General features: G+C 60.7%; 1 protein-coding gene across 1 annotated transcript in view; it reads left to right on the top strand.

The window, feature by feature from the left end:
* The window catches only part of SND1 (staphylococcal nuclease and tudor domain containing 1), an 81,161-nt gene that overhangs the window by 45,356 nt on the left and 26,657 nt on the right, over nucleotides 1–9,148 (top strand). Inside the window, exon 10 of the mRNA XM_041470265.1 lies at nucleotides 5,541–5,641. Coding sequence (XP_041326199.1) covers nucleotides 5,541–5,641 — 101 coding nt within the window. The remainder of the gene's footprint in view (nucleotides 1–5,540; nucleotides 5,642–9,148) is intronic.

Raw genomic sequence — 9,148 nt, 5'->3', positions numbered from 1 at the left:
CCCCCCGTGTCCCCGCGGCCCCTCGGAGCCCCCGGTGGGATGAGGGAATAGCAGGGAATGGCACCGGCACGGCCCCGAGCCCACCCCGCCCTCCCATCCCAAAGGTGGGGCTGCTCCCAGCCCTTCCCGGTGGGATGAGCCCCCCTCCCCGCTGTCCCCCCTGGGATGGGGACATGTCCCCACAGCCGGGGGTCCCAAGGCTGGAGGGGGGGATGTGCTTGGAATGTCCCACTGTGTCCCCCCAGCCCAGACTGGGGCTGGAACTGGGACAGGACCACGGGGGGCGCCTCCCCCACCTTGGGAGCAGCAGGGGACAGGGTGGCAAGGGCCACACCCTGGGGACAAGGAGCTGGGAACAACCTCGTTGGGACCCTGGTCCTGGGGACAGTGAGGCAGGAGCCCCATCCTGGGGACAGCGTGTTGGGAACAACCTCACTGGGACCCTGATGCTGGGGACAAGGCTGGGGGCCGCGTCCTGGGGACCCCATCCTGTCCCCCCATGTCCTGGCACCAGCACTGGGCTGTGTGCTGGCCAGCCCAGGCAGTGAGTGCTGGGGTGCAGGGTCCCTGTGGCGTGTCAGGTCCCCGTGGGATGCCAGGTCTCTGTGGGGTGCCAGGTCCCTGTGGGTTCCCTGTCCCCATGGGTGCCAGGTCCCCATGGATGCAGTGTCCCCATGGGTGCCAGGTCCCCATGGATGCAGTGTCCCCGTGGGTTCCAGGTCCCCATGGGTGCCAGGTCCCCATAGGTGCGGGTTCCTATGGGTACAGGTCCCCATGGATGCAGTGTCCCTGTGGGTGCCAGGTCCCCGTGGGTTCCGGGTCCCCATGGGTGCCCAGGTCCCCTTGGATGCCAGGTCCCCATGGATGCGGGGTCCCCTTGGATGCCAGGTCCCCTTGGATGCCAGGTCCCCGTGGATGCAGGGTCCCCATGGGTTCCGGGTCCCCATGGGTTCCGGGTCCCCATGGATGCAGGGTCCCCATGGGTTCCAGGTCCCCATGGGTGCAGGGTCCCCATGAGTTCCAGGTCCCCATGGATGCGGGGTCCCCGTGGGTTCCGGATCCCCGTGGGTTCCGGGTCCCCGTGGGTTCCAGGTCCCCATGGGTGCCAGGTCCCCGTGGGTTCCGGGTCCCCATGGGTGCAGGGTCCCCATGGGTGCCAGGTCCCCATGGATGCAGGGTCCCCGTGGGTTCCGGGTCCCCATGGGTGCCAGGTCCCCATGGATGCAGGGTCCCCGTGGGTGACATTGGCGGCGGTGGCCGCTCCGAGCCCGTGCGGTGCCGCCGTTCCAGGCTGGATGCGCTCCTGGGAGCGGAGCTGTGCAGTGATTTAATCCAGCCTGACTGCAGCTGACCTTGGAAAGCCGCCCAGGCGCGGCTCCGGCTGCTCCGGGGGGAGCGGAGCCCAGGGGTGCCAGGGGGTCCCTGCACCCCCAGCCCCTGCACGGGCACCTTGCCCTTGGATCCCGGGAATGCTCTGCCTGCTGTCCCTGCTGCCAGGGCTGTGGGGTGACAGTGCCACGTCTGGTGTCACATGGACCCCGGCCTGCCCTCAGATGATCCCGGGCATTGTCCCTGCAGCTCTGGGTCCTTCCAGCTGAGCAGCACCCCCAGGGCCTTTCCCAGCTTTCCCTGTCTGGAGTGTTCCGTGGGGCTGGTGTGATCCAAGGCGGGACATGGAACTTCATGGAATCATGGAATGGTTCCAGCCCTGCCATGGCAGGGACACCTTCCCCTGTCCCAAGTGGCTCCAAGCCCCATCCAGCCTGGCCTTGAGCACTTCCAGGGATCCAGGGGCAGCCACACCCTGTGCCAGGGCTCCACTTGGCCTTGTGGAACCTCATCCCATTGTCCTTGTTCCATGGATCCGACCTTTCCGGACCCCTCTGTGGAGCCTTCCTGCCCCTGGGCACATCTGATGCAGCAGGACACAACACAGGGCTTTGCTGCTGAGGGGTGACCCCATCCCATCCCATCCCATCCCATCCCATCCCATCCCATGGATCCCATCCCATCCCATTATTCCATCCCATTATCCCATCCCATCCCATTATCCCATCCCATCCCATTATCCCATCCTATTATCCTGCTGTGCTGCTCCGTGCCTTTTCCCCATGGATCTCCCGCAGGAATTGTCCCTGAATTCCCATTCCTGGGCTGCTGGTGGGGAGGAGAAGCGATGGAACAGCCAGAAAAGCAGCCTTGGAATGGGATCCAGGATGGAGATCGGGATATGGGCTGGGACACTTCCGCGCCTTTGAGGTGCCCTTCTGTCCTGTCCCCAGATCCCGGGATCAGCCATTCCCATGGGAATGAGCTCCCTGCGTGTGCATGGAAGTTTGTTTGCTGTGGATTTTCTCGGAGTGACAAAAGAGTTTGGGAAGGAGCCAAAGAAGGGGAATTTCAGGTAAAATCCCAAGGATCGTCCCAAGAGGAGCTCAGCCAGAGGAAGGAGCATTTTGGGAAAAGCTCCTGGATTCCTGTGGGACGAGGGATGGCAGGAAGGACATAGAGGGGCTCATAATAACAGGATTTAACACTGGCTCTGCCTTGGAGAGGGCGGAGTTGGACCAGGTGATCCCTGTGAGTCCCTTCCAATGGAAAGTATCCCACCCTAACCCATCCCATCCCATGGATCCCATCCCAGCCCATCCCATCCCATTATCCCATCCCATCCCATTATCCCATCCCATTATCCCATCCCATCCCATCCTATGGATCCCATCCCATCCCATGGATCCCATCCCATCCCATTATCCCATCCCATCCCACCCCACCCATCTCTCCTGACTCCTCCCCGAGCCCAGGGATCCCCGTTCCCCCCGGCTGCTCCGCCGCCGCCTCTCCCCGTTCCCGGTGCCGCATCCCGAGCCAGGTGTTTCCCACGCCAGCCGCTCCTGAGCCAGACATCTCAAAGGCCCTGGAGCAGCTGAATTCCCAACCTGCCTCTCGGAGTAATCGGCGTCTCTTTTTCCCCTCCAGTGGTTCCGACGGGAGCTTTGCTGCGAGGAATCGCTGTAACCGCTCCCCTTAATTGGCTCTTTCCTGCCGGAGCCCCCTCTCCGCGCGGGAAAGCCGCGGCTCCGGCGCCCTGCCAGACGCTCCGGCCCTCTTTGCATTTTGATGTTGGTTTAATGAGTGATTTTCGGGATGAGCCGAGGCTTTGGAGGGGTTTGGGGATGCTCCTGCCTCGCCTGTCTGGCTGCCTTTGGCTCAGCGCGGCTCCGGCCATGCGGAACGGGAACAGGAACAGGAGTGGGAACGGGCCTGGGAAAGGTCCAGAGGGGCCGAGTCCAGCCCCGAGGCAGCAGCCCTGGGATGTCCCCAAAGATCCCCACATGCCCCCCGTGTCACCCCAGTGTCACCCCCTCTACCCCAGAGCCTCAGGGTGTTCCCGCTGATACCAGGAAAGCATCGAGGATGGAGCTTCCCTGGGGAGCAGAGGGGTGGGGTTGGGTGGGATTTTCATGGAATGGCGCCTGCAGATGTGGGATGTGATGCTGGAAACTGCTGGGGGGTGATCCCTGGAGGAGGGAAGGTGCCAAGGGGACCTTGCAGGGCCCAAAGGGGCTCCAGGAGAGCTGCAGAGGGACTGGGGACAAGGGATGGACAGGACACAGGGAATGGCTCCCACTGCCAGAGGGCAGCCATGGATGGGATCTTGGCCATGAGGAATTCCTGGCTGGGCTGGAATTGCCAGAGCAGCTGGAGCTGCCCCTGCATCCCTGGCAGTGCCCAAGGCCAGGCTGGACACTGGGGCTGGAGCAGCCTGGCACAGTGGGAGTGTCCCTGCCATGGCAGGGTGGCACTGCAGGGGCTCTGAGGTCCCTTCCCACCCAAACCACTCCAGGATTCCTTGATCCCTGTACGTCCCGGCTCACCCCAGCCCTGGTGCAGTGGGAGGTGATGCATCCAGCAGGATCTGTCCCCGAGGCGTTCCCAGTCCCTGTCTGGGATCCTGGAGCGGTGGCAGCAGGGTCCCAATCCCTCCCTGCTGTGTCAGAGCTGTGGGGGCATGGTGGGATCCAGGCTTGGGATGTTCCCTGCCCTGCCCCAGCCCTTCCCATCCTGCCTGGAAACACTGATTCCAGGGCACAGCCCTGGTGGAGCGGGGAATGTGGTGTCCATAAACCGGGAAGTGCCGGGGCCGCCGCACCTCGGGATCCCCGCGGAGCTCTGGGGACACCTGGCAGGTGCTGGCATCCCGACTGGGATCTTGTCCTGCCTGGAAGCTCCTGGTTTAATGTGCCTGGAAGCTCTGGTGGTGCCGGAGCTGCTGGGAAACGGCTCCGTTCCCTGGGCTTGGAGAGAGAGGGGCTGGAGACTGGCAGTGGGAATGTGGGGAGGATGGGCATGAGGAAATCCAAGCAGGGACCATCCCTGTCCCCTCAGGGTCCAGCAGGGATCCCACTGGCTCCAGAGGTGAGGAAGGGGAGGCAGAACCATGGCTCAGCCCAGGGCTGGTTGGATCATTGGAAAGATCCCAAAATCAATGCAAACTCCCAGGACTGATGGTTTTCCATTGTGTTTTGAATCCCCAGGACTGATGGTTTCCCTTCATTGGTGTTTAAATCCCAGCACAACCTATGGGGCCAGAGAGAACCTGATGCTGACACCCCCAGGTGTCCCATCTGAGGCTGCCCAGGGTGCAGATTAATTAATTCAGATATTTCAATTAAGGTGTTTCAATGAGGTGGCTCTTAATTAGCTGGAGCCCTGCTTGTGGGGTTTAGTTGTCACAATGGTTGTGATCTCGATGGGGTCCCCTGGAGACATTTGATTTGCTCTTGGAACAATTTAAATGGGAAAATCTGTGGGAAAAATTGTTGCTTTGTGAATTAACAGAGCCAGGGACACTTTGGCTCCTGAGGGGTTGGGGGATTTAGGGTTTCATGGCCCTGGTGGGGGTTACACGACAGAAGAGCTTCATTGTGGAAGGGATTTGAGGCCAGAAGAATATTTTGGATATATATAAATACATATCTCCACTGCTGTACACCACAGTAACACAGGTGTGGAAGGAAATGAAATCCCTGGGATTTCTCATTGCTCTGGGATGCTCATGTGGGATTTCATGTGGGAATCATGTGGGATTTCAAGTTGGGAAGTTGGGAGCTTTGGGCTGCTTTTTCCTGGGACACAACCCAAAATGACAACCTGGCTTTACTTCCGGATAGGGAACAGGGCCCCACCATGGATGAGCTCTGAATCCTAATTTTTGAGCTGTCAGCCTCAAAACCCTCATGGTTTAGGTTCTTGGAGCTTGGAGCTTGGAGAAGGCCCTGCTGGATGTTTGGGGTGCTGGTTCTGGGAGTGACCAGTTCCATGTCCATCCCACGATACAGATGAGGATGAGGATGAGGATGAGGATACAGATGAGGATGAGGATGAGGATACAGATGAGGATACAGATGAGGATGAAGATACAGATGAGGATGAGGAAGAGGATGGGGATGGGGATGGGGATGGGGGTGAGGGCCTGACTGGCTGATCCCGGGGCTCTGGCCATGGGGCCGGGCTGAGCCGTTCCCTGTCTGTTCCAGGTGAACGTTTCCGTGGATTACATCCGCCCTGCCAGCAGCGCCACCGACACGGTGCCGGCCTTCTCGGAGCGCACCTGCGCCACCGTCTCCATCGGCGGCATGTGAGTCACCCCGGGACCGCCCTTCCCACCTGGAATTCCCACCTGGAATTCCCTCCTTGCCAGGGCTCTGTGCGGTTGGAGCGTGGCTCGCTGCCCACGTGGCCTGGGATCAGCCCCCATTCCCGACTTCCCAGCGCTGGGATTCCTTGGGATACATTGGGATGCTGTTGTCTGGACCCCCCACGCCTGCCCCCCCACAGCTGCATCAGTTTTGGGGGTTGTCGGGATCAGGTTCCCCCAAATCTGGCTGCCTCAGGGGTGGCTTTGGAGGAGTAATCCCTGCTGTGTATCCCAGGATGTTTGTCCTTCCCAAGGGACCCCTCCCTGATTTCCCTTCTCCATGAGAAGGTTCAGGAGTGGGGAGTGATCCAGAGCAGCTTCCCCTCAGCCAGAATTTGTGATTTCCCCCCTCGGGGCACGGGGTGCCGGTGCCTCTGGCACATCCCTGTGGATAGGCCAAGCCTCCAGCACATCCCTGTGGATAGGCCAAGCCTCCGGCTGGCAGCGGCTCCGGGAGCTGCGTAGGGAGGATTTGTCATAGGCCCTTGGTTGCTTTCCCAGTTTTTTTTCCCGGTAGCAGCTATTTTGGAAAGTGCCCAAAGCGCTGCAGCGCTGCCTTTCCCTCCCTGATCCAGGGGCTGCAAGAGCTGCACTTCCCTTCCTTCCCTTCCCTGGAAAATCTGGGAGAGCTGCCTTCTGCTGCTCCCTAATCCCAGGGCTGGGAGAGCTGCCCCTGCATTCCCAGGGCGTTCCACAGTGCCTGTGCCATTCCTGGGATGTTCCACAGTGCCTGTGCCATTCCCAGGGTGTTCCACAGTGCCATTCCCAGGGCTGCATCCCGGGATGTTCCACAGTGCCTGTGCCATTCCCAGGGTGTTCCACAGTGCCATTCCTGGTGCTGCATCCCGGGATGCTGGGGGTGGAACAGAGCAGGGTCTGTGTCCCGAGGCCTTTGCCAGGCTGGGATGGAGCAGGGAATAAAGCCTGGCTTGTCTTCCTGGAGTGTCCGCCCGGCATCTGGGCTGGGCTGAGCCTGCTTGGAATTCCGGGCACGGCAGCGCCGGGGCGGGAGCCAGGGCAGGAGCTGCAGCCCCAATCCCAGCTCCAGGCACTGGGAACTGGGGCTGGAGCACAAACCCAGCTTCTCCTGCTGGATCCTGCTCATATCCCAGCCTGGATCCCTGCCCGGATCCCTGCCCATATTCCTGCCTGGATCCCTGCTCATCTCCCAGCCCCTATCACTGCCCACATCCTGCCCATTTTCCTGTCTGTATCCCTGCCTGCATCCCTGTCTGTCCCTGCTTGTGTCTCTCCCTGGATCCCAGGATCCCTCCTTCCCACTTCTGCCTTCCATCTCCTCCAAGTTTTGGGCCTGATCCCTGCCCTAGGAATGCTGGTGCATCCCATAAGATCCGAGAGCATCCCACAGCTCTCCACAGCATCCTCCACCATTCCATAACATCCCACAGCATCCCACATCATCCCCAGGAAAAAAAGCTCCTAGAAATTCCTAATCCCACATTTCAGGAGCACCCTGTGCTGTAGTTCCAGGTGCAATTCCCTGCAGGAGTTGGGGAACCCCTTCCCTGGGGCAGCAGGATGCTGCAGTTTGGGAGGATTTGGAGTTTGGGGGGTGGGATGGGTGGGCACTCCTGATCCTGATCCTGATCCTGATCCCGATCCCAATCCATGCTGGGCACCAGCTCCAGTGGGATGAAACCCCTCCAAAACTTCCTTTGGGAAAGGAAATGTAGGAGGAGCTTAAACGTTGACATTTTTGGCTTGACATTCCCAAATTGGCATTTTCCAGCCTAAGGAGATTTTTCCCATCGTATTCCCAGCCTTTAATTTGGGATCTGGGATTAACTGGGGGAGGCTCCTTCCATCCAGGCCACAGCTCCAGCTCCATTCCAGAGCTTTGCTGGGAGGTGGGAATGGGGGGTGCCTCCCAGGGAGCCAGGCTGGAGCAGGGGCTGGAATTCATGGGCTGGAATTCCTTCCCTGAGCTGTTATCCCTGCCTGCATCTCCCTCGCCCTCCTTCCTGCAGTGTTCCTAGGGCACTTCCCTGGGTGCCAGGATCAGTCCCCGTGGGAATTCTGAGCCTTAAAACCTCTGAACCCCAAAATAATTTGGGCTTTTCCCAGGATTTCCAGGCCAGTGTAGTGTTCTGGCACTGGCTGGGAGTGCTGGGAATGTCCAGAGCATCCCGGCTCTCCAGTGGCCCGGGGAGGGGACACGTGGGACATTTTCCACACCCTTTTCCAGGATTTGACTGGGATGGGGAGTGGGATGCCTGGGATGGGGAATGTCAGGGAGCACCGGGAGCTGCCCTGGCCCTTCCCTGCCTCCCTCAGCTCCTGCTCCTTCCCCAGCATTCCCGGGGTGCCCATTCCCAGTGCTCAGCATTCCCAGGGTGCCCATTCCCAGGGTGCCCATTCCCAGTGCTCAGCATTCCCAGGGTGCCCATTCCCAGGGTGCCCATTCCCGGGGTGCCCATTCCCAGGGTACCCATTCCCAGGGTGCCCATTCCCAGGGTGCCCATTCCCAGGGTGCCCATTCCCAGGGCTCAGCATTCCCAGGCTGCCGCAGCTGCTCCGGCTGCAGCGATTCCCTCGCTCACCAATCCCGAATTTTTTGATTCCTCCCCCTGCTCCGAGACCTAATTTCGGCTCCCAGTGCTGGATTTGCCCTTCCCCCACTCAGGAACGGGCACACCCGGGATTCGGGAAGGGATCAGTCCCTCCATCCTCTGGATAGATCCTCTGTTTTGGGGATAGGAGGGAATTAGCCGGGGGGGCGGTGACTGGAGGAGAATTAGGGAAGTGCTGGCGAAGGAGAATTCATGGATTTGCTTAAAGCAGTGGAATGTGGTGGATTCACCCCTGCCTGCCTTGCACAGGCACCCCTTGCTGATCCCAGAAATCCCAGCTCACTGGGAGAGGCTGCTCCCAGCCCCTTCCCGGGGAAATGGGGGTGGGGGGTCTCCCTGTCCCAGCCCCCCCGAAACTGGTGCCCAAATTCTTTCCCAGAAAAAAGTGGGATAGTGGAATCAGGGAGACTCCCGTGGGCTGGGGCCATCACCTCTGGGATTTGGGGGAGAATCCGGGGGTGGTGCCCCCCTCCCAAACCTGTGCCCACCCCCTGCTCCTGGAAAAAAGTGATGGGATTGGGAAATCCAGGAGGAGGCTCCCGTGGGCTGGGAATGCTGAGCCTGCTGGGCTTGGGGTGGGGCAGGAGGGGAGGTTTGGGGTGAGATTTTTGGGGTGCTCCTGGGAGGCTTCTGCCCGTGGCATGAGTCCAGTTTGGGTCCCCCACTGTGCCCAGAGAGCTGGGATGTGTCACCCCAGGGCCTTCCCTTGGGATGGGATGGGAATGGGGTGCGGTGGGCTGGGATGGGAATGGGGTGGGAGGGGATGGGTGTCACCCCAGGGCCTTCCCTTGGGATGGGATGGGAATGGGGTGCGGTGGGCTGGGATGGGAATGGGGTGCGGTGGGCTGGGATGGGA

Source organism: Pyrgilauda ruficollis, unplaced genomic scaffold (genome assembly GCF_017590135.1).
Source record: "Pyrgilauda ruficollis isolate IOZ18807 unplaced genomic scaffold, ASM1759013v1 scaffold243, whole genome shotgun sequence".
Lineage (NCBI taxonomy): Eukaryota > Metazoa > Chordata > Aves > Passeriformes > Passeridae > Pyrgilauda > Pyrgilauda ruficollis.
Note: the sequence above shows the minus strand (reverse complement) of the source record. Positions and strands in the feature narration are given on the sequence as shown.